This window comes from Mesoplodon mirus (genome assembly GCF_964341445.2).
Source record: "Mesoplodon mirus genome assembly, chromosome: 16".
NCBI classification, from domain to species: Eukaryota; Metazoa; Chordata; class Mammalia; order Artiodactyla; family Ziphiidae; genus Mesoplodon; species Mesoplodon mirus.
Window position 1 is genome coordinate 33,147,844 of NC_138992.1, and position 25,767 is coordinate 33,173,610.

Sequence of the window (25,767 nt, forward strand, 5' to 3'; positions counted from 1 at the left end):
ACTGGAATTTCTTTCCTTTATAAATGTATACAGTACTGTAGGGGCCTCCCTGGTGGCGCAGTGGTTGAGAGTCCGCCTGCCGATGCAGGGGATACGGGTTCGTGCCCCGGTCTGGGAGGATCCCATATGCCGCGGAGCGGCTGGGCCCGTGAGCCATGGCCGCTGGGCCTGCGCATCCGGAGCCTGTGCTCCGCAACGGGAGAGGCCACAACAGTGAGAGGCCCGCATACCGCAAAAAGAAAAAAAAAAAAATGTATACAGTACTGTAAATAATATACAGTGGTTATATTTCTAAGGCAGAGCCCAGGCGTAATGAGTTTTTATTTATGGATAGTCTCAGTTCCTAATTTTGCATATTTATAACGGTGGTAAATTTCACATTTGTGTTCTTTTTGTAAACATCTTCATTTCTTTTTACTCCTATAGACGTGCCACGTTGCTTAGTGCCCGTCAAGGAATGATGTCTGCTCGAGGCGACTTCCTAAATTATGCTCTGTCTTTAATGCGGTCTCATAATGATGAGCATTCTGACGTTCTTCCAGTTTTGGATGTTTGCTCATTGAAGCATGTGGCATATGTTTTTCAAGCCCTTATATATTGGATTAAAGCAATGAATCAGCAGACAACATTGGATACACCTCAGCTGGAACGCAAAAGGTAGCCATACCTTGCCATGAGATTGTTTTAAGAAATACTTGCTGTGGTCTCCATTAGTACATTGTCTGATTTTTGGAGTAAGGAGAACATTGCAAACAGGAACATTTCGTGTGGGCAGGTGGGCTTGAGTCCATCCAGCCGCTCTCCATAGCTACTCCTCACTTAAAACATGAAACCTAAGAATCCAGTTAAGCTTTATGCCTGAGGTAGTTTGTCCTGATCGTTTTATCATGTTTTCTATTAGAGTTTGTGTAAGCACTCACTATTTCTTGGTGTGATTAGCCTTTTGCTTCTGTTGAACCTATTTTGTAGTTGTAGTACATTTGGCTGATAAGCTCCCATTCCCAGAGTCTGAAACTTTATCCCAGTGTTTGAAATTGGTTAGATACTAAACTAACCTTTTCAGTATTTTTTGCATCACCATTGCTCCTGTTCATACAGCACAAAATACTTCATGTAAAATGACTCACTTGTCTTTTTAAAGGACACGAGAACTCTTGGAACTGGGTATTGATAATGAAGATTCAGAACATGAAAATGATGATGACACCAATCAAAGTTAGTGTACAGAAAATCTGCTAATCTACTTCAAGAAATGGCTGCCTCAGTATTTCCCCTTCAAGCTTTTTAACTTCATTATTTTCTGTCTGGGTGGGAATTTCTCTTTTCTTCTCTATGTCCCGTTTCTTGCATTTTCTGTCCATTTTTCCTTATATATCCTTGCATTAATTACTTCATAAATAAGGATGAGTTAAAGAAATATTATAAACTTTTCAACAGTTAATATTTTTTCTATTTTGACTTTGTATCTCTCCTTTGCATTTCTTTTAGTTTTATGTTTACCTTTATTCTTAAGTGTGTTGGTACTACATACATTTGAATAAAGTCTTAGCACAACCTTTGCTAATACTGATGCAAAATAGACTGAGTCAAGAAAATGGAAAATACCAGTTATAACTCCCTGTTTCATCAAAACTCAACAGTTAATGCAATAAAAAAGAGAGAAAATATTCCAAATTCAAGAAATTTGGGGATTTTCTCCACTCTTATTTGTAGCTTTCAGGTATAATTTCAAGTAGAATTAAAAATACTTTTCTAGTGGGGTCAAATAGTCTGCTTGCCTGTTTCTTATTATCACGTAGTACTTTATTCAGGCCTGGGAAAGACAACTTAACTTTAACTGCTATTTTATGAGAACCCAGCCATAGCTCACTGCTGTTTTCACAGCATACTGTAAGCACTGACAAAAGTTTTATTCCATTAATGGGAGTTGGTGCTGGTGTGCTGATTTCCTGTTGGGATGCATGAGTTGCCCAGACATTTCTCTGTTTATCTTCTTATAGAGGAATCAGAACTTAAAAGTAAGCAGATGCTCAAATTTTAGCCCCTTTTGTGGAGTCATCAGTGAGCCAGGTCCTGAACATGCTCAGGAAACTAGCTATATTCAGGTCTAAATCTCTAGAGAGAGAAGAGGTGGATGTGGGTAGTGTCTGTCCAATACAAAATGGAACAGTATTGGTTACTGCTAATATTTTTTGCAAGTTTTTATTGTGTTAAAATACACATAAATGAAATTTATCATTGTAACCATTTTAAACCAATATTTTGAATTACCACTTTAAAATATCAAAATTTTGGACTATCAACTTGTTTTGAGTGGCATTAAAATTTTATAAAGAAATAACAAGAATTTTGGATTGAGCAGATGTAGATCCTTTTACCCTTCCCCAATAATTAATTTTTTTAAAAAACATTTTATCTCTTTATGTTTAGGTGCTGCTTTGAATGATAAGGATGATGACTCTCTTCCCGCAGAAACTGGCCAAAACCATCCATTTTTCCGACGCTCTGACTCCATGACGTTCCTTGGGTGTATACCCCCAAATCCATTTGAAGTGCCTCTAGCTGAAGCCATCCCCTTGGCTGATCAGCCACATCTGTTGCAGGTGATTCACATAAACCAGCCTTAAGGTTTCTTTTTAGTTGAATTTACTTTTTTAAGTGTTTTTTAAAGTGTTCAATGTAACTGTAATATTTTTATTAAAATTCCAGCCAAATGCTAGAAAGGAGGATCTTTTTGGCCGTCCAAGTCAGGGTCTTTATTCTTCATCTGCCAGTAGTGGAAAATGCTTAATGGAAGTTACAGTGGATAGAAACTGCCTTGAGGTAAGACAGTAAAAATCTTTGCAATATAATATTTGTGAGTTGAACGCTTATCCCAGCATCTCGTTTTTTTGGAAATGCATTCAGAATATTGTATTTACCCAAATAACAGAAGTATCAGAAATTCTTGCCTTATGACATAATTAAAGGAATTCTAATACTGTCATTAGTCTGCTTTGAGACTAACTTGCTGTGTTTGCCTGTTCCGGAGTTGGTTGATGTAATTCTGCTGAATATTTTAAATTTTTATACATATGAGCATATATAACATTGGCTTGTAACTTTTCTTTTTGAGCCTAGAATGGGAATAAAGTAATATTAATGATGATACCTAACATTTGTTGGATAATTCTATCTCCTGGGCACTGTCTCAATTAATCTTCACAACCATGTTGGGTAGAAAACATTATTATCCTATTTTTATGGGTAAGGCTTGGAGAGATTACATAAATTTCACATGGGAATGTCTGTTGTTATATAACTAGTGAAGTGACAGATCTAGTTTTTAGATGAAAGTCTGATTTGAGAGCCTGAAATTATACTGTACTGTTTCTCCAGTGAAAAAGTAATAACACCATTTAAGAGCAGGCATATAGAAGACATGTACTTGAATAGAATTTTCTTTATTTTCTAAGTGATAAAGGAGAATTTTATGCACATAAGACACTTAAGTAACCATAGATATTATAAAGATACCTTGAAAAGTTCTCTGAGGCTGCTCTGGTAAATGCACTGGAATTGGTGCTCATCCATGGGAATCAGAGAGACAAGAAATAGATTGCATCTTTGTAGTTGAAGTGCCAGAAGGGAATTATTTAACTGCCATGTGATCTCTGTGGAGTATTAGTAAGTTGAAAAGGAAATCTAGTCAGTTTGTTTTTTAATATCTAACATTTAAATGTAAAAATTCATAGGTTCTTCCAACTAAAATGTCTTATGCTGCCAATTTGAAAAATGTAACGAACATGCAAAATCGGCAAAAAAAGGAAGGGGAAGAACAGAACGTGGTGCCAGAAGAAGCTGAGAGTTCAAAACCAGGGCCATCTGCTCACGATCTTGCTGCACAGTTGAAAAGCAGTTTACTCGCAGAAATAGGACTGACTGAAAGTGAAGGGCCACCTCTTACATCTTTCAGGTACTTGTTAAGTGAAGATAGTTTTTCTATGCTATTACTTTATGGCTACTATAATTTTTGTAAGAGTTTTTATTTAGAAAATTTATAATTTTATTTGTATATAAATAATAGGATGAAATATTATTTGTGTTTTTCTAGTTTATAATCAGGTATTTAAATATTAGAGTTTTCTGGATTTTGTTTTTTTGTGACTGTTTTGTCATTGATTGGCATTCTGATTTTCTCCTCCTTTTACTGAAGAAATTCTGACTCTGTTTTTAACATTCAGTACTGAGTTAAAGTATATATCCCTGTCAAATTGCCAATTATACACTTGTTAGGAGCTCAGCTATGGGAGGGGAACATGTGAAAAAAAGAGCTTTATAGATTTGTGACTTTCACATTTGTTAGGGCTCACTCCTTTGCCAGGTTCACATTTAGTAAATCTCTTGCAAGTGGTAGGTTCTTTGCTTTCCCAGTAAAAATTTGTCTAGTATATACTGTGACTCAGTATGGCTGATCACCTAATGATTTGTTGAGTGTCTGCTTTATGCTGTATGATTTTGTTTATGTAATATCAGATTTTTTTTTTTCTTTTTGGTTTGCTTAGGAGGAGTTAAACTAGTTTAGGAAACTATATACATCTTGTGTACACAGTCTAACAACCATAAAAGGCAAGGAAGAATTAGGGACTGGGATGGCTCAAGCTTCCTAGAGACAATATGATTTGAGCTGAGATGGTTCGAATGTGTAGAAGCAGATAGATTGAAGGAGAGAAGAATTAGAGGTGGAGAGAAGAATTAGAGGTAGAGAGACAAGCTGTTATTCCTTCTGGCTAGTTGTTAAAAAGGGGGCTGAAGTAGAATATTGCCTTTGGGGATGAAAAGGAAACCATGGTTAGGAAAAGAAAACTTATGAAGGACTTGATCACTCTGGAGGGACCAAGGGAAGAATAAATTAAAATCTTTTCAAGTCCGTGCAGTAGGAAAATAGGTGGTACTATTGAAAGAAATCAGGAGGCATTGTCACTGTGGTGAAGAGGCCATATTCAGTTCCACCATGTTGAGTATGAGTTAAGTATGATTGAAGTGGATATATTTCACACAATGAAGTTCTGGTCGATTGTGAACTAAAGAGGGGTCTGGGAATCATCTAGTGGAGACAGACATTGGACTTCAAGGAGAGGAGGTAAAATTAAAGATGAAGATAGAAGCCAGCCTGGAGATGTATCCTTACGTAAAGGACAGAAGGAATAATGGAGTAAAAAGAAGTTCTCCAAGGAACGAGTAGCTATAGAAAAGTTCTCCATTAGAAAGGATGTGGTTTTGAATTACTTAAGATCTCAGAATATTAAAAGACCAAGTAATTACTGTTATTGACCAAAAACCAGGAAATTTTTAGAGTTGCCTAAACTGCTTCCCCCTCTCCCCTTAAACTTATTACAGGCCACAATGTAGCTTCATGGGAATGGTCATTTCCCATGATATGCTGCTAGGACGTTGGCGCCTTTCTTTAGAACTGTTCGGCCGGGTATTCATGGAAGATGTTGGAGCAGAACCTGGATCAGTATGTATTTTGAGCACTTTACATTCTATTCTGCCTGATACGAACATATTTCAGAGGATAATTCTGTCATGCATTTGCTTTGTTGTTGTTTTTTAAGATCCTAACTGAATTGGGTGGTTTCGAGGTAAAGGAATCAAAATTCCGTAGAGAAATGGAAAAACTGAGAAATCAGCAGTCAAGAGATTTATCACTAGAGGTAAAGGTATTTAGATTTTCTTATCCTATACATATGGTATGCTATTTATATAAAATTTAAAAACAAGTAACAATTTTGTTTAGGGGATATATACTATGTAATTAAAAATTTAAAGAAAATAAATGGTAATCATCAAATTTAGAGTAATGGTTATCTCTGGCAGTTGGTTTCCTAACATCCTGTAATGATGAGCAATGGGTTTGTTCGTTTAAGCATCATTATGAACACATGGATTAAAACTGTTTGGATGTGCTTCATTTCATTGATGCTCAAATTATCTTTTCTGTGGCTAGTGAGAGTCCAATCTTTGACAACTTCCTTACGTTTTGATATGTCTCATTTTCTGTTATTTTCTGTCACAGACCTTAAATCAGCCATTTCTTCAAGAAGCCCTGCTTCCTTTTAGCAGGAAATTGTATTTTGAGATTATAATCTGGGTTCTAGGTTGCTCACTGCCTGTTGGGTTTGTCATTGTTTCTAGGCCTTTTAGTAGGAAATACTCCTTTAAAAAAGGAAGAAGAAAATTATCTCATGAGTTCATACTGATATTCCTCATTCAAATTCAAGATTTAGGACCACAAGTTTGTTTTATTTTCACCTTTTAGTCTTTACTTCCTTTCTTCTGAACTGAATAATATCCAGCTTCCCAGCAACACTGATAAAGTTACTCATTTGCTTTTATCCCACAGCATGTATACAATAGTCTTAGAATCATAACATCAACACCACTACCAACAAAATGATTATTGAAAATAGCTTAAGATTTATTTGCAGTTTTTGTTCTTAGAGCATATCCAATTGGAGATGTACAGTCAAACTACATTGTTTAAAGTCACTTGAAATAATTCCTTTTGTGTGGTTTTGCTACCTACCATCTCATCTCCACACAATTAGGGCCTTTCAGTTCATTTTGCTTTCACTTTTTAGGGATTGCTCTCTCCTTTTTTTGACTTTGTTATGTTTCATAATTAATGTAAAATATCTACAGCTGCAAGGTCAACTCTATAGAAGAAGGTTGTATTCAGAGAAATCTAATTTCCATTCCTGTCTCTTTTACTTTGTATTCCCCCTGCCCCCTTTCGGGTTTTTGTTTGTTTTTGTTTTTATTTAATTTCCCTCCCACTTTTCAAAAAATATATAATCCTGTGTGTGTGTATTCATTACGCATCTCTCTCCCCCACTCCCACCCTGAGCATGCTATTATACATTTTACTCCATCTTGCTTTTCCAAGTTAACAGTATATCCTAGAGAGAAAGCCATGGCTATATATAGAGAGAGATGTTCTGCCTTCCTTTTTTCCAGCTACCTAGTGTTAGCACCACATTTTATGGCTGTATCAATTTTTTTCCACCGGTTTCCTATTGATAGACATTTAGGTTTGTTTCCAGTCTTTTGCTGTTACAAATAGAGATGTGATGAATAGCCTTATGTGTGTTTCTGTATTTGGCTAGCATGTCTTTGAGATAGATAGATAGACATGGGTCAAAGGGCATGTGTATATGTAATTTCGTCAAATATTGGCAGATACCTCTACATAATGTCTGTATATTTTTGCACTTTCAACATCAACACAAGAAGGCCTGATTTTCCAATGTCTTGCCGGCAGTTGTCAAATTTTTAGGTTTTTGCCAATCTGATAGGCAGTATAATTTAAATTTGTATTTCCTCTTATTATGAGCAAAGTTAAACTTTGTTTCATATATTTCATATATTATGGCTGCTTCTTTTTCTGGGAACTGTTTGTTGATATTTCTTGCCCATTTTTCCTATTAAAGTGTTTTTTCCTCAATTTTTTTTAGAAACGCTAGGTGGATATATACACTGTGCATGAATCTTTGTCGGTAATAGAAGGTGCAAATGTTTTTCCGTTTGTCATTTTTCTTTTACTTTGCTGTGGTATTCTGCCACCAAAGGAATATCCTATGATTTTTTTTCTAGGATTCACTATTAAAAAAAAAATTACACTTTGATCATCTTGCAATTTATCCTGCTATATTACCAAATTGGTAGATCTTTTAAGAAAATGTTATAATTGAGTTAAATTCCATTATCCTGATTTAATGTAAGATATTCTTGTATGATTTATTTGGAATATAAGCTTTTGAGAACCCAAATACTTCGTAGCTATTTCAGCTGTCAAGGAAAAGCTAAAATTAGATTTTCAGATTTTACATAGAACAATTTCAAGGTGGTTTCCAACACTGAATTTACTAATTTTTGTTGTGTTTTAATAGGTTGATCGTGATCGAGATCTTCTTATTCAGCAGACAATGAGGCAACTTAACAATCACTTTGGTCGACGATGTGCTACTACACCTATGGCTGTACATAGGGTGAAAGTTACATTTAAGGATGAACCAGGAGAGGGCAGTGGTGTAGCACGAAGTTTTTATACAGCCATTGCACAAGCTTTTTTGTCCAATGAAAAACTGCCAAATCTAGATTGTATCCAAAATGCCAACAAAGGCACTCATACAAGTAAGTACTCTACAGGTAACAAGCACATACAAATTCTTTCCTTGTTTAATGGAAACAATGATAATCACGGTTAATGTATATTTACACTTTTATACCATTTTATTCTAGATTAATGATTTAATCTTGTATAAACTACTATAATTGACAATTTACTAGTTTGCTCTTTTACTGCCACACTTATTTCCATAAATGGTTGTGATTGTACTATTTTTTTCATCTCAAATTATAACGCCTGGGGAGTGGGAGGTTTAAGATCTATGGTAATATAAAAATTCAAAGAGCAAACTGCAGGATTTCCCCAATCCCCGTATTTAATAAGTAGAGATACTTAGAAGAAAATGCTATTGTCTAGAACAGTGCTTTTCAAAGTATAATTTGCAGAGTCGCTCCAGTCTCCCATGAGATGGAGCTTGCAATCAAATGTAAGGTGGCTGTGTCACCAACTTCACTGTTTAATTCAGCAAGACTTTGTTTTTTGGTAATAAGGTTTCTGTATTAACATCCTGGTGTAAGCTCTGCCTCCTGGAGGATCAGCACTTTGGGGTTAGGATTCTTACCTAATTTTCAGGATTACGATTAGCATATTAAAAAATGTGTGAAAACTATAAAAGGTTGAAACTGGGGGTTCATGTAAGGTAGGGGCAGGAGATCGTCAGTCTTGTAGGTGGATGGATATAGTAACTGAGGGAGAAGGAGTTACCAACAAAATCCTGTGTTTTACCTAGGCTGTAGCTGTACCTTACTGGGGTTCTGTAAACTGCCACCATAAAAGCTGACTGAGGTCTGGAAAAAAGCTGAATGAGCTCTGGAAAGAATTGAGGATGAAAAGATGGGGCGAGTACCTCAGCCTTTCATCATTAGTTTCACCATTTGACTTTCTGTAGTTCTATAATAAAAAGAAATTGTCAAGTGTGAATGAGGAAACCTGGGAAGTCATGACGTTTCAGAAATAACTTTTCTGCTTACTCTTTAGGAAACCATACCCTGGTTTATGCTTAAGGTTTTAAGAATAATAATAGCTGGGTGGCTATAATGCCTTTAATGCCAGAAAATAAGAATAGAGAAGATATTCAAATATGTAAGAAATCTCAGCATTATTTATGGTGGAACTAACATAGCCCCAGTTGCTATGTATTATTTCACAGCTTTGACATGACAGGGGGATAAATTCATTAAACAAATACTGAGTGAACATTTATTACCTACCAGGTTCATTCTACAGAATCACCCCCAACCCTCAAAACCATACGGAGAGTGACAGAAAGGCACTTACACAGATGATAAGGAAGATGATCTACGGTTGTCATATTCTTATTATGTTTGTCTCATGTCCTCGCATTGACTTTAACATTTAAAGTAGCTGCATTTACATTCATCTAAACAAAGTGTATTTCATATTTTTTTCCAGGTTTAATGCAGAGATTAAGGAACAGAGGAGAGAGGGATCGGGAAAGAGAGAGAGAAAGGGAGATGAGGAGGAGTAGTGGCTTGCGAGCAGGTTCTCGGAGAGATCGGGATAGGTGAGATAATTTTGTGTCTTTTATTGAGTACCATCTTTTTGGATGAATTGGAGGTAGGCCTGTAAGTAAGAGTCTCAATTATGGACTTTTAGAAAATGAAAGTTTTAATAATTGGATATATGTATTGTAACTAAAAAAGTCTAACCAACTGTTATTAAAATATTCTGCTTTAAAAACCCAGAGGCAGTTGAAATTATATTGGCTTTTTATTTATCCCGCTCAAGTTCCTAATTTTTTGAAATTTTTATTAACTTCATATCATGCTTTCCTAAATTTGTTATAAAATTTTAATTGTGGCAATTGTGTTATTTAAACCTCTAATTTTTCATGTGTTAGGATGGGGTAGCATTTTACTTTTGACTAAAATTTCCAGTAAATATGGGTGGGCTCTTGATTTCTGGTATTTTAAGGTCCTATTCCCTTAGAATCAAATTAACCTATGCATTGCAGATTTATAGATTTTCAAGTGACAAAATCGAGATAATCTTTATTTCCCCACCATCATTCTTTAGGCATTCTTCCACCCTAGTACCATAACTGGAGCTAACTGTATGCTCTGGTTTTCCAACTTTGTTACTAGTTGCACTGATATTTTCATTTTGCAGACAAGGGAAATGAAGTCATAATAGCTTTGTTCATCTTCCAGGGATTTTAGAAGACAGCTTTCCATCGACACTAGGCCCTTCAGACCAGCCTCTGAAGGAAATCCTAGTGATGATCCTGATCCTCTGCCAGCACATCGTCAGGCGCTTGGAGAGAGACTTTATCCCCGTGTACAAGCAATGCAACCAGTATGTATGGTGTACTTAGCTACCTCTTAACTGGCTGTGCCATTTTTGGTTTTCAGTTAAGGCTGGTATTTTAAAAAGTTGCCAGCTACTGGAAAGCCATGTGGTTGAGGACTGCAATAAAAAGGAAGCTTAGGGAGGGAAAGAAGCAGGACTTACTGGAGAGTAATTGTATATAGCTTGATGTTGTTTTTACTACCTATGCCAGGTTGGCATTCTACCTAGTAATTTCCTTGTGTGCTAAGGAATTATCTGTTCATTGTATTTGTTTGTACCCTTATTTGTACAAATTATTGTTACTTTGCAGGTAGAACACATTGCAAATAGTGTACTTTACTCTTTTTTGGGGGGGGGCAGTAAAATTGCTTTACGGTGTTGTGTTAGTTTCTGCTGTACAATGAAGTGAATCAGCTATATGTACTTTACTCTGATACGTATGACAGGAAGATTTTATTTTGAATGTTCTGTCAGAGGTTTCTTTCATGGAATAAGAAACATAACCTAGTTGTGTTTTTTTGTCTTTATACATAACTATATGTACATGTTACAGCAAAAGAATAGTAAAACAGAGTCAACCAATTATATTTCAGTGAATCCTTAGCATTAAATATAGGCATCTTTTTCTTTCTCCTTCTCCCTCCTTCACTTCTTGCCTCCCTCTTTTTTGCTACACTAAATGAAAAAAATGTTTCCAGGTCTCTGATGAGGAAGGGAAAAAAATGAAAATTGAGTATTTTTATGTTTACTCATGGGTATCAAAAACCTTTAAAAAAGGCTTGTCAACCAATACTAAACTAGCTTTAATAAGACTGCTAGTGCACAGACTATTTAATTCCCTACCAAAAAGTTTTCTATAATTAAGCTTCCAATTTAATAAAATCCGTTACTGGTTCAGAATTTTTTTTTTCTATTTGTTATCCAAGTTTCTTACATTTTCTTTTTTTTTTTTTCTGATAAAAGATTGCTGATTTAGACAAGAGGTTTCAGAGAGTAGAGGCAAGTAACATTTGTTTGTCATTTACAGGCATTTGCAAGTAAAATCACTGGCATGCTGTTGGAATTATCCCCAGCTCAGCTTCTTCTTCTTCTAGCAAGTGAAGATTCTCTGAGAGCAAGAGTGGATGAAGCCATGGAACTCATTATTGCACATGGACGGTAATGTATACAATTGGGAAGACATTTTAGTTTAAACATCAGCTACTTTATTTTTAGGATGTGGCTGTCACCATATCTTAAAATTTATACTAAATAGTACAAGACTTTAAATGGCTATTTAAGAGATGGCTTAAAATCCATGAGTGAGACAGCTGACTTTCACATGTATTAGAAGGGCAGAATTTTAGCAGTCACTTTAGGTTCTGAAGATTTTTTACGAACCTTATTTAGAAACTAACTTATAAAGAAGTACATCTCATTCTCCACGTGAATACCTCTAATGGCAGAGGCCAAATACCTCAAGGAATTGGGTGTAATCCCTGAGTCCTTGCAATAAACATGAAATTTCTTTTAGACCTCCTGATTTATCTTAAAAATCATGCAAGTTTTTGTTTTCTATTGTGTAGTATATTTAATATAAAACTTAAAAATATCTATCAGTTAAATTACTTACCCTTCCTTTCCCCAGGTGACAGGTAAAAGTGACAGGAAGATATGCCATACTTAATCTGTGCCCTACTGGGGCTACTCTAATATCCAGTTTAAGGCTTTGAAGTGTTATTTTAGACGAAAATGTCTATTTATTTTTCTCCTAGTCATGATATTGAATGAGGAACTTAGATTAGATATAGTCCTAGAGATGGATAAGTGGGTAGGCTAAGCCCTGAAACTAAATAGCCACTTACCGATTCCAGCTATTTACCTGTCTCAGAGCCTTTGAATGGTCCAAGCCAAAGACTATTGCTAGAAGTTTATTTTCTTTGCTGTTACTACTATATTTTTCTTCTCTTGACTTTCATGCACTATGTCTTTATTCCTCTTCCCTGTTTCTGGAAGTATCAACACACTGATATAGCTTAGCCCATTATAGAAAAAGTTGCAAATAATGTGTGTTTTTGATAAAAAAGATATTTGTAAATATATGTAAGGGTTGCTGCTTTAGAAGTGTTTTCTGTTGAATGCAAGAATATAATATTGACTGCTTTCACCTGGCTTTATGGATTTAACAGTGGATTTATTAGTATTCTAGAATAATTAAATACCCTAGAGCATTTGATTCCTATTGTGGTTGCTTTCTGAACATTTTTCTGTTCATTTACAATGCTTCCCCTGAGCTCAAGTTTTAGTACCCCTATGAAGACTGCATTTATTTTGTCTTAAATCAGGTAGCCTTTAGTTCATTGTCTTGGATCATACATGTAGCATCCTATGTTTTTGTGTATGTTATTGACATTTTTGTTCCTAGAACTGCATTAAGACTAGTAAGTGTCCTAGGTATTTATTTACTTCAAAACTTAAATGTATTTATATATTCTTATAAATTTAAATGCATATGATTTTCTCTACACTAAATTCTAGAATTTCAGTTAATCTGAAATGTGAAAGGTTGTTTGTTTTTAGGGAAAATGGAGCGGATAGTATCCTGGATCTTGGGTTATTAGACTCCTCAGAAAAGGTACAGGTAAGGGACGTTTTGTACATATGCTAATAATAAGCACTTGGAATTTAAATTACAGAAGGGAGAGGAAAGCATATTTACAAAGAAACTATGTCTTTGTAAGTAAAATGCTTGATTACAGTAGAGGAAAAAGCAAAGATTAGTATAAAGGTGTCATATACAGAATCAAGTAATAAGACTGGTTGAGTTAGGGTTCAGTGTAACCCCACTCACTGGCTGCCTCCACTTGAGCACAGGCTGAATTAAGCTTAAATTAGAGATGTCGTTAATTAATATCAGAGAAGGAGAGCAGTCCTATGGATTCCTAGGTCTCCTTCCTCAAGTAAGCAGCAGAGATCCAGAGAAAATGTGACATATGGTATAGCAGTAAGAAGGCTTTTTAAAGTGCATGATGTATTTCAATTTGTAAGCTACCTGAGAATTTCAGTGCCAGCCAAGATATAATCTTATCTCTTTCACTGACTACAACTAAAGACTCTGGACAAAATACAAAAAGGAACTGCTTGAGGATTCTGAAAAGTAACCAACAGCACACCGATTGGAGGGAAGTCAAAATTTGAAAAACTTATTTTGAAGCGTTGTTTCAGGCAGGAGAGAAAACTGGTCCCCATTACTCCATCTTAACTGGAAGGTAGTACATGCTTTAAGAAATAAACTATAGTATAAACCACTGTCCAAGTCCCAGACTATCCCATATGGTGCATATGCGGGGCAGACCCAAAAGTATAATTAAAAGGCTTTGAAAACTTAATTGGTAATGGAACCACTGCACACAGAAGATGACACTTCCAAGCTGAACGTAACCAGGTTATTGCCTACCAAAGCCAAAAAAACAACATTCTCCATACCATTTTAACAAGACCCAGAGTTTTACAACTTAGTATTCAAAATGTCCAGGATACACTCCAGAATTATTCAACATACAAAGAACCAACAGAGATTCACTAATTCTCCTGGGAAAAGAACCAATAGCTGCTAGCCTTGAGATGACCCACTTGTTGGAATTATCAAAGACATTATCTCATGTTCTGTGAGATAAAGGTAAATAAACAAAAATGAATGGAAAGGTAGAGGTTCACAACAGAGAAGTAGAAACTAGAGAACCAAGGGAACATTTTAGAAAGTACAATGTATGAAAGAAAAAATTCACTGAATAGGTCAATAGCAGAACAAAGATGACAGAGGAAAATTCATCAGTCAGTTTGAAGATAGATAGAAATTATCCCTTCTGAAGAATAGAAGGAGAAAAGATGTCAAACAAACAGTTTTCAGAGACCTGTTGGACCATATCAAACATGCATGTCATTGGAGTACCCAGAAGAGGAGAACGAGATTGTTACAGGAAAATATTTGAAGAAATAATAGCTGAAAACTTCCCAAATTTGATGCAAGACATAGATTTATAGATTCAAGGAGGTCAGTGAACCCTAAAAAGGATAAACTGAAAGAAAACTGTGTCTAGATACATAATCAAGCTGCTGTAAAACTAATAAGGAAGCAAAGAATAGTGCCTTACATATAGATAAACAGTGATTTGAAAGGCAGTGGATTTCTTATCAGAAACTGTGAAGGCGAGAAGACAACAGAGAGCATCATCCTTAAAGTGCTTTTAGAATTGTCAACCCAGAATTCTATATCCACGGAAAATATATTTAAGGAATCAAGGTGAAAGGAGCTACCAGAGTTTCATTAAATAGTTTTACTTAAATGGATAGAGAAGTTAACGGGCACAAGCTTTGTATATCACAATTCTGAAAGAATGAATTAAAGCTTATTTACATTTAAATATGAATGTGGCTTTACCTATCGAACTTTAAGTGATTTAGAGAACCAGTTCATATGTTTTGCTGTTAAAAATCAATCTTGGGTAATGTCAAAAATATTACTGTTAGTTTTTTTGGAGGGGGTATCTGGATTATTATTACTGTTAATTTTAAAGAGAGTTATAATGGCATTTTTTAATAAAAAATAATCCTTTTCTTGTAGACACATATACTAAAATATAAACAAACAAACAAATAAATAAAATCAATCTTGGGGCTTAATCTCTGATACTCTATTATTAGGAAAACCGAAAGCGTCATGGTTCTAGTCGAAGCGTAGTAGATATGGATTTAGATGACACAGATGATGGTGATGACAATGCCCCTTTGTTTTACCAACCTGGAAAAAGAGGATTTTACACTCCAAGGCCTGGCAAAAACACAGAAGCAAGGTTGAATTGTTTCAGAAACATTGGCAGGTAAAATAATCTTGTATTTGAATTTTTTAAATATTTCAGTTTATGAGACTTTCTAAAATATATCAGTTTGTAAAATGTGTATATGCTCTACTATAGAAATTTCTCAACATATTTTATGTATATTACGTATGTGTGGGGCATTATGTGTTCTAGAGTTATTTTTGAATTTAAATACTATTTGCCTGTTTTTTATTTTTAGGATTCTTGGACTGTGTCTATTACAGAATGAACTATGTCCTATCACATTGAATAGACATGTGATTAAAGTGTTGCTTGGTAGGAAAGTAAGTGATTTTAATGAACCTAACTGCTTTTACATTGCAAAAAATTTGTTTCATAAAATAATTATATATATAGCATTAAATTAGTATTAAATTTTAAAGCATTAGAGCCATTATAAATCATTTTCAAACATTTAATGACATGGGGAAAATCTGAATACATGGAGGAGAGAGCATAGAAGAATGAGTGACACACAGGTGGGTTTGGAGGGTTTGACAGACCTGGATCCTATTGCAGACAAATCCCTTGACACTTATGGCATATTTCCCCATTTATAAAATGGTAAAGAAAACAGTATAGTGCCTGGCACATAGTAAGTGCTCAGTAAGTTCTAGCAAGTAGTGGCAATAGAAGTAGTATTGTATTGAAAAGAGCAGTCCCAGTTTCAAAAATATACATAAGATGTAGGTGGGTAGAGGGGACAAAAGGATGTAAGAAAATATAGCATAGTATGCTTGGTAACTATCTCTGAGTGACAGAATTAGCTTATTTTCTTTATGTGTTTTGATAGTTTGACAGCTGGTACATTCCTTTACGACAGGGGGTTGGGGGAGAGAAACGACATCCTTTTAAATTAATGCATAATACTAATTATAATCACAAAACAACAAAATATTTTAGTCTTTTCTAGTGATGCACAACACACATCTGATATGATTAGCATTGTTAAAGCTGTGGTCTGTTAATAACTTTCTTTACTCAAACCCATTGGTGAATATTATTTTCTATTACAGCATATCATACTATGATACATATTTTTTCCTCTTCTTTTTTTTTTTTTTTAAACTCTGACTCTATTGACTTCTTAAAGTGTTCCAGCTAAAATGTTCTTGTGCAGAGAAAGAAGAACTGGACTTAAAAGCTCAGCAACATAGAAATGTTGAGCCTTTAACAAGGTTTATGGAAAAGATTATGGAATCAAATAGACTCAAGTTTAACCCAATGATGTGACCTTCAGCAAGTTACTGGATTCCTCTTAGCATCAGATTTATCATCTGGAATTAATAATCTGTATTTTATGATTATTGTCAAGGCTAAACAGCATGTGTATTGAGCTTAGGACCAGTTGCTCGGCATAATCATTTTGCAATAACTAGTGCTGGTTTCTACAGATAAATTACTTTACAACTTAAAAAAAAAACTAGTATACTCCTGGTTTTAAATTTTTTTAAAATGCATATTTTTCATGCTTTGAAAATTAAATGTATTTATCAGAGCCAAAGACTTATTAAAATTTTACCTCTTTAGATCAGTTATATTTAGTGGAAGATAAAGAATAATCTTCAAATTAGATAAAATTCTTTATCATAGATTTCAACTTACTAATGAATTCAGTTAAGATGTTTCTTTCATAATTGATTTTCATATGATTACTTTCTTAGGTCAATTGGCATGATTTTGCTTTTTTTGACCCTGTGATGTATGAGAGTTTGCGGCAACTAATACTTGCTTCTCAGAGTTCAGATGCTGATGCTGTTTTCTCAGCGATGGATTTGGCATTTGCAATTGACCTGTGTAAAGAAGAGGGTGGAGGACAGGTAAAGCAAATGTGTGATTTTCTGATTCTGGCAGGAGAATTTGGTTAGTCTGTTGTGCTTGACATATAGAAAAACAATTTAGATAAATAGGGACCAAGACAGACAGACACACACACACACACACACAGAGAGAGAGAGAGAGAGAGAGAGAGAGAGAGAGAGAGAGAGAGAGAGAGAAAAGACACAGTAGGAGATGGAGCGAAAGAGATGAATGTATGGAGAGTTAGTGAGACAGACTGAGAGGTCAAAGAGTTTATAGTTACTTAGGCCTAGAATGTTTGCATCCCTTAGATACTTGTCAGATACAGAATTGTCTTTAGATTTAAAATTTTTAGGAAATTGTTTTATGAACTGTTAACTTATTACTGCTTTGGCAAAATTGCTTTTAAATGGCACTGCTAAATTTTTCACAGGTGGAACTTATTCCTAATGGTGTAAATATACCGGTCACTCCTCAGAATGTGTATGAGTATGTACGGAAGTATGCTGAACACAGAATGTTGGTAGTTGCAGAACAGCCATTACATGTAAGTGTTTTCTGGAAAATGTTACTTGATCTGATGAGGCTATTTGTGTCTTCTGTGTTTTAAACTAGCTCACAGTGTATTCAGCTTGCTTATAAAAGGTCAAAAATTTTAAACCAAAATGAATTTACATACAATGTAAATTACACATGAATCCAGACCTTTCTTTTGGGTAAAACTCCTTGGAAAAACCATGTAATCATCAGAAAGTAGATTTGGTAAGGATGCTTTGTGGGACTGAAATGACTACTGTTTGGGGGGTCCTGCAACCAGCCATACCTCTAGTGACTCACTAGAAGGACTCCTAGGACTTGGAGGCAGCTGTACTCATCGGTACGGTTTATTATAGCAAAAGGACTCTCACAAGGGGGAAAAAAGTACATCAGACAGAGTCTGGAGGAATCCAGATACAGGCTCCAAAGTTCTCTCTCTGGGGGCATGAGTTGTTACAAAGAACATACGTCTTCCTCCAGCAGTGAATTACAGCAATGCATGTGCAGTGTTTGTGTTTAGGGAAGCCTGCTTAAGAGTCACGGTGCCCAGGGTTTTTATTGGAGGCCAGTCCTGTAAGCAGTTCAGACCCCCAGAGGAAAAACATGTGTTCATCATAAATCACCTTCTTTGCACAAATAATCTAGGCAACCTGGTACAGCAGGGTTTATTGTCCCAGGCATTCAAAATAGCCATATCAGTTAGTAATGTTAAGGAAAATTCTAAAAACCAAGGACCATTCCTCCAATCAGGCTCTTCTAAAGAGCAACATCAGGCCCGCTCTTTCTCCTATTGAAGAATGTTTATGAAATGTTTCTGATCCCTGTGCTGGGAATAATTGTGTGGGCTCTGGAATCATACTGTCAGGGTTCAAATCATGGCTGCAGCCCCCTCTAGCTGTATGACATTAGCAAACTACTTAAGTATTTTGTGCCTTGGTTCCCTCCTCTGCAAAATGAGGATAGGATTAAATGAATTAACATATGTAAGTTGCTTAGAACAGTTCTTGGCACGTGGTAATTTCTCAGTAAGCTTCTAGATTTTGGGTTTGTGTCAAGGATGTTTGTTTTTGTCATTATCATACTCTTCCTAGGATGTTGACAGGATAGCACGTTTGACAGATTGAAGCTATTCTTAATGACTTTTGTTATTAACATAATTTAAAAAATTATTTTTGTTAACTCCTGATATGTAACAGTACTTCACTTTTGAACCTGTAGCCCGTTTTTCCCCTCTGCCACTCTTTTGAATCTGTTAATAAGAAACTCAAAATATAGAACTTAATTTTTTAGTATTATTTAGAATTATTTAGTATTCTTAGGCTGCTAAAATTAGATGTTGGACTTGAACAATAAATGCTATGTAGAAAATAAAGTACTGATTGATAGTAATAAACAGGTTATTTTTGAAATCCTCTAGGCAATGAGGAAAGGTCTACTGGATGTGCTTCCAAAAAATTCATTAGAAGACTTAACAGCAGAAGATTTTAGGCTTTTGGTAAATGGCTGTGGTGAAGTTAATGTGCAAATGCTGATCAGTTTCACCTCTTTCAATGATGAATCAGGTATGAAATTTTTTTAATGTTTATTTAAGGAATAAACTACATAGATAATTTAGTCAGTCAGTTTTCTGAGTTTCTGGTTCTTACATATTTACAGGGGCTTAGGAAATGCTGTATTACTCAGGTGTTTTTATATATATATTTTAAGATATGTTTGAACTATGATAGCTTAGCATTAGGTCATTCTTAATTCTTTTATTGTTTAATTTTTCTCTGTTTTAACAAATGCATGGTTTAGTATGATACAAGTAAAAATTCCTTGTGAGCAACTGTGTGAAAAGGACTTTTATAGACTATTAATAATTAAGAAAAAATAATCCATGTGACAGTTCTATTGGCCTTCCCCTATTCATGTTCCTTGAACTCTAATTAAAGATTTTTTTTTTGTTTGTTTTGTTTTGTTTTGTTTTGCGGTACGCGGGCCTCTCACTGTTGTGGCCTCTCCCGTTGCGGAGCACAGGCTCCGGACGCGCAGGCTCAGCGGCCATGGCTCACAGGCCCAGCCGCTCCGCGGCATGCGGGACCTTCCCGGACTGGGGCACGAACCCGTGTCCCCTGCATCGGCAGGCAGACTCTCTACCACTGCGCCACCAGGGAAGCCCTAATTAAAGAATTTGACTACATGATGTTTGCTTTGTAGAACCGGATCCAAAGTACACTTAGAAAGACATAAGAGCACACAAACACATGGAGAATCTAGAAAGAATAACAAGAGGTAGTGATAATCCTAGAGTAACATTCATCTTTAGTGTTTGATTTGTTGCAACTCTTCCTTTTCAAGTCCCATATTCTAGGAATAGACTTTTTAGCTGTGACTACACAATAAAACACTGGAAGCTCCAAGAAATTCCTGAGAGGACTATAACTCTAGTCCAAGATTATTGCATACATGAAGATACCAGTTTTTTCCCCTTTATTTTTCATATTTTGCAAACAGCTTCAGCCAAATTATAGTAAGTTAAATTTGGATACGTTTTCTTGTTTTTCCTTCATGCTTGGCAATGTATAGATCATTGCATAGTAGTTTTTGTGCCACCTATTAATATAATTTTCAATACTTGTGAGATAAGAGCTTGGCTTATTTACAAACCAGAAACCTAGAAGCGGGAAAAAAATACCTAAAGACACTCCAAGTATGATCCTCAGATCAGCAGCATCAGCATCATCTGGAAGCTTTTTAGAAATGCAGAATCTCTGGTTCCTTTCCCCTTTCTTCGCCCATGCCTAGTGAATGAGAATCTGCATTTTAAAAAGATCTCGATCCAAGTGATGTGAACTCATTAAACTTTGAGAAGCACTGGTTTAAGATCATGAGAAAACTCATGACTTACAGATGGGATTAAAGTCATGTGATTTTTGAGGCTGGTGGTTCATTTTTCTTGTCTTGGTCATCAGGATTGATTAATGAACTCTAGAGGTTTCACATTATGCAAGTGGTCCTAACTTCCTCTGTTAGGGTTAGCGCCCCCCCATTTTAATTTTATACCTACTTTTATAAGAAGTAATATTCTAAAAATATAACTGATATAGTATATATATATATTTTTAACATCTTTATTGGAGTATAATTGCTTTACAACTGATATAGTATGTTTATTGAATTTATATTCATTTGTAGGAGAAAATGCTGAGAAGCTCTTGCAGTTCAAGCGTTGGTTCTGGTCAATTGTAGAGAAGATGAGCATGACAGAACGACAAGATCTTGTAAGTTAAGTTTCACAAGATTTGTAGAAGAAAACGTAAAAACCTTAAATACTATGTATGACAGCATTTTGTTTTCAGTTTGTAATGGTTGGTCATTTTAATTTTGGCTAAGAAAATTATTGAAGGTCAGAAATAAAAGGCAGTTTTGTTTCTCTACTCTAGAACAGAAGTATGAGTAAAACTGTAAGCAGAGTGAAATACATCTTAGCTATTAAAATGCCATCCTTAGTCCCAGAAGATAATACCAGCTTATTGTTGAGACATGTTTTTCCCCCTATAGTGCTTATATATGCTAGCAGCCTCTTTTGTACATCCTTAATCTTTTTGCCTAGCAGCAAACCTTTGCAAAATTTTTGAATAGTATCTTAATTGCTCTGTATACTATGAATAGAGTAGCTTAATTATGAGTACTACATCTCTGATTTTAATATTATTAATTATTAACATAGAAGCATAAATTAGATGATATAAACTTTGATTATATTGAAAAGTCTGTCGAGTCTGTGGAACCTATGTCCAACCTTGAGTATATATCCAAGTCAACCTGTCCATTAACCTTGAAAGGCAGTCTAGACTTTCCTGTAGAAATTGAGGGACATTCTTTACCCAGAAAAATCTCAGAGGTCCTTTCTATTCATATTCCTCATAGTTCCCTGTGACATTTCCCCTGTTGATGCAGCCTTAGTTCTCAGTATTCTAAACCAGACCTCTTATAGAATGTATGAATGATCCAATTTCTAGATATATCCCCCAGTTTCATTTGAGAGGGAGAAATAAGTTACTTGTGCATGAAAGCACAAAACTTGCAGTTTCCAATTTACCTGTAATTCAGGCAGTAACTTATTGATATTTTTTTGTGGGGAAGGGGTCGTGCATTTAGCATTCCTTCATCTTTACGTGGCTCCAAGAGCCTTCCAGTATTTCTCCACTACAGCAAGACAGGTTGTCCAGCAGTCCTAGCTGTCAGCTGGGTTTTGTTCTTGGCTTAGCCATATGGTAGTTTCCTAGGTTGCTCTCTAGGTTGATTCCATATAATTCCATGTACTTTGACTTTCCCAATCTTGTGGACCAACCCCAAAGTCCCTACTAATGCTAATACCATATCTGTCCCTGTTGGCTTTAGGAGTACCTGATAGCATATTAGGGTTCTTGAGTCAATCTTTGGATTCAGAGCAAAACCTCAGTGCAGTCGGTCAAGTTAAGTCTCACTGCATTTCTGCCTTCTACTGGAAGAGAAAGCTGTTAACTATTCAGTCTTTTATGAGAGAGAATCTCCCTCTGTAGGGGCCTCCAAATGTCTTAGCAGCAGCTTTAATTTGTGAGCTTTACTCTTTAAACTCCTGTTACACCAAGGTGTCTTTTACCTCCTCCTCTTCCCCTTCCCCTTTTGGGAGGTTATCCTTCACATATTGTTGGGTTTTTCCTTATGTGTCTCAAGGACAGAATATATAACAGCGTTTCCTAAACTGTTTTCCCTTGAATTATTAGTCCCAGGATGGTGGGGTAAGACTACATAGTTTATTTCCCTCTTGGAGAGTCACAGGTCACTAGTAAAAGTTCTGAGAAGTCCTCTGGTATTTATTTCTCTTCCTCTAACTTCTTGGAGGTCCAGCGATGTAGTCATCTGTCTGGTTAATCACATATCCTTGGAGAAACACTTTACATTAAGTTTGTTTTTTACCTGTAAAATGAGTAGATTGGGCCAGCTTTACCTCTACAGTACCTTCCAGCTCTTTTATAGTTCTTTGAAGATTTTGGAGACCCTGACAGAGAGGTTTTTTTTTTTTTTTCCTGCCTCCTTCTACAGAATTCTAGATGAGATTCCTCACAAAACTATGCTTCAGGAAATAGTTTAGGTTTCCTAGTCATTCTGGGATAATGAATATATTTTGTCTGTTTAGTTGTACACTATAAATGCAAGATTTTAAAAGCTTTACCTTAAGAGATAGGCACTGTCTTACTGTCAGTGAGGAATGGTATGTATTAATGAAAATATTTCAGGAAAGTATATCTTTGGTTATGAAATTTAAAGAAAAAGTAATTTATGCTGTATTGCACAAATTAGATGCATTTTAAAACTCAATGTTGGTACTTCCCTGGTGGTCCAGTGGTTAAGATTTTGCCTTCCAGTGTGTGGGGGTGCGGATTCGATCCCTGGTCAGGGAGCTAAGATCCCACATGCCTCGGGGCCAAAAAACCAAAACATAAAGCAGAAGCAATATTGTAACAAATTCAATAAAGACTTTAAAAATGGTCCACATCTCCCCCCCCACCAAAAAAAATCTAAAAAAACCCCAAATATGTTAACCTGGCTTATTGCATGGATTTTGATGTACAGTAGATGCTGTCGAACACTTAATTACTACTATAAAATTATTATGTATCACAATGGACCACTGAAAATACTGGGGGTTTTTTTGTTTTGTTTTGTTTGTGTTTTTTTTTGCGGTACACGGGCCTCTCACCGCTGTGGCCTCTCCCGTTGCGAAGCACAGGCTCCGGACGCGCAGGCCCAGCTGCTGTGCGGCACGTGGGATCCTCCCGGACTGGGGCACGAACCCATGTCCCCTGCATTGGCAGGCAGACTCTCAACCACTGTGCCACCAGGGAAGCCCCTGAGTTGTTTTGCTAGTAGATAAAATGCAAAATAACTTTGATAACCTCTGTGAATTTTGAACCTTTTTTGGAGACCTTGTACCTTATTCCCACTAAGAGATACTCTGTAGAATTTAGAAACTGGAAAGGCCCTTAGAGAGCATTTGGTCCAATAGCCTCATGTTACAGATGAGAAACTGAGGCATTGAAACATAGTCACTTTTCCACATACCTGACATTTTTTTCTCTTCTGACCCTGACCCTTTCCTTTTTAATACAAGAAATAAATTAAAAACCCAGTTCAAAATAATACCCCTTTGTAGGTTTTAACACAAGAATTGGGCTCTATGTATATATTGCCAGAGTTAAGGGTTGAATGATAATCTTTTAAAAGCCAAACTTGTAATTATTATACTCCTGTTTAGGTTTACTTTTGGACATCAAGTCCATCATTACCAGCCAGTGAAGAAGGATTTCAGCCTATGCCCTCCATCACAATAAGACCACCAGATGACCAACATCTTCCTACTGCAAATACTTGCATTTCTCGACTTTACGTCCCACTCTATTCTTCTAAACAGATTCTCAAACAGAAATTGCTACTCGCCATTAAGACCAAGAATTTTGGTTTTGTGTAGAGTATAAAAAGTGTGTACTGCTGTGTAATATTACTAGCTTATTTTGTAGATTTTTTTCCATTTGTCTATAAAAGTTTATGAAAGTTAATGCTGTCACACCCTGTGGTGGTACCTTAAAGAGATTAAATGTAAACATTCCTTGCTGAGTTTGTAGCTTAAAGGCCTGAGGAGCACTAGCAACATTTCACTGTAATGGTTTGCTAGTCAACAACTTCTGGGTCTAACCCCAGCCAAAGATGACAGCAGAACAACATAACTTACACTGTGATTTATCTTTTTGCTGAGGGGAAAAATGTAAAATGTTCTGAAAATTCACTGCTGCCTTTGTGGAAAGGGTTTCAGCAAAGGTTCTTGTATAGAGGGAATAGGGAATTTCAAAATAAAAAATTAAGTATGTTCTGTGTTTTAACTTTTTTTATGGTGTTTAATTTGTGGTTGGCTGCAATTGTGTATCATGTATATGGAACTTGTAAAAAAAAAAGTTCTGAACATTCAGATCTTAGAGATGAAATCACTTTTACCTATAAAAACCACTTTTATTGCGGTTTGACTGCATTGAGCTCTAGGATATTAAATGATATCACTAATATTTTGCATGTAATTTGTTCATTTGAGTGAGGGCACTTTTTTGTACATACGATGGGGGCCAATGCACAATACTTTATCACAGTCAACTTTTTTCCTTTGTATCCCTATTTCAATGAGCAGTCAGTCAGGTGTACTGCACTTCAGTTCTAACTAGACATTTGTACTAAGGCATTTCAGTTATGTAAACTCAGCCTGGGCACTTTCTGATAACTGTAAAATGTTTTATAAGATCATGATTATTGAAGATAAATTTTGGAAAATTTTAAATGTTCGTGAGCAGCTTAACTACTTTTGTATCTAGCCTTTTTTAAGTATCTTGTTACATTTACTTTTTTAAATAAAGAAATTACAGAAGAAATGTCAAGTAATACTGAAGAAACAGTTATTTATGTAGTTGTACATTTTTAAACTAAGGGCAATATACCAACACGGTTATGTGCATAAAAATTTTGATTTAAAGAACTGAATGTACACATGGACTATAAGAAACAGAAGAAAATCAGTCCACATTTTACAGTTAGCAGAGAATCCTGAATGGCACTGGCCAGGCCACTTTTTCTTTTTACAAATGGGGGAAGTAAAGTGAGCCTTACTTGGCATAGGAGGTTACTTCACTTATATTTGATAACTAAGTGAGAGGTTCTTTTTGATGACCTATTAATTGTGTAGCTTAGGACCATTATCTCTGAATTCTTGTGGTTTTAGTAGCTTTATTCAATGGCATAATAAGGAACACTGTTTTCTTCACCATGTCTTCAGTAAAGTGACTTAAACCAGTCACTTTACATATTGAAAATGAGGAGAGAAATTCTCTGGAGTCTTTCCTACCTTTCAGTTCCTTTATAGGACTCCTGGCCTTTGGGATGTTTTTCACGTTCAAAGGCACTATGCTTTATTTTATATATATATATATATATATATATATATATAAGTTATATATATATATAACTTCCTTCAGAAGACTGAACCATGTGATATTTTCAGCCCTGCTGACACAATAAATATTA

At 35.6% G+C, this 25,767-nt stretch overlaps 1 protein-coding gene across 5 annotated transcripts in view; it reads left to right on the forward strand.

The window, feature by feature from the left end:
* The window catches only part of UBR5 (ubiquitin protein ligase E3 component n-recognin 5), a 135,354-nt gene extending 110,786 nt beyond the window's left edge, over positions 1–24,568 (forward strand). For 3 of the 5 annotated variants that reach the window (XM_082601317.1, XM_082601318.1, XM_082601320.1), the window contains exons 41-59: positions 427–657; positions 1,142–1,215; positions 2,431–2,603; positions 2,710–2,823; positions 3,735–3,955; positions 5,380–5,500; positions 5,598–5,702; positions 7,932–8,175; positions 9,584–9,695; positions 10,342–10,486; positions 11,508–11,638; positions 13,040–13,100; positions 15,164–15,339; positions 15,539–15,623; positions 17,004–17,159; positions 17,573–17,686; positions 19,094–19,238; positions 20,854–20,939; positions 23,960–24,568. In XM_082601317.1, the coding sequence (XP_082457443.1) occupies positions 427–657; positions 1,142–1,215; positions 2,431–2,603; positions 2,710–2,823; positions 3,735–3,955; positions 5,380–5,500; positions 5,598–5,702; positions 7,932–8,175; positions 9,584–9,695; positions 10,342–10,486; positions 11,508–11,638; positions 13,040–13,100; positions 15,164–15,339; positions 15,539–15,623; positions 17,004–17,159; positions 17,573–17,686; positions 19,094–19,238; positions 20,854–20,939; positions 23,960–24,172 (2,707 nt within the window). In that variant the 3' untranslated portion in view covers positions 24,173–24,568. The remainder of the gene's footprint in view (positions 1–426; positions 658–1,141; positions 1,216–2,430; positions 2,604–2,709; positions 2,824–3,734; positions 3,956–5,379; positions 5,501–5,597; positions 5,703–7,931; positions 8,176–9,583; positions 9,696–10,341; positions 10,487–11,507; positions 11,639–13,039; positions 13,101–15,163; positions 15,340–15,538; positions 15,624–17,003; positions 17,160–17,572; positions 17,687–19,093; positions 19,239–20,853; positions 20,940–23,959) is intronic. The other 2 variants (XM_082601319.1, XM_082601321.1) reach the window with 1 other exon arrangement.
* The last annotated feature ends 1,199 nt before the right edge of the window (positions 24,569–25,767 follow it).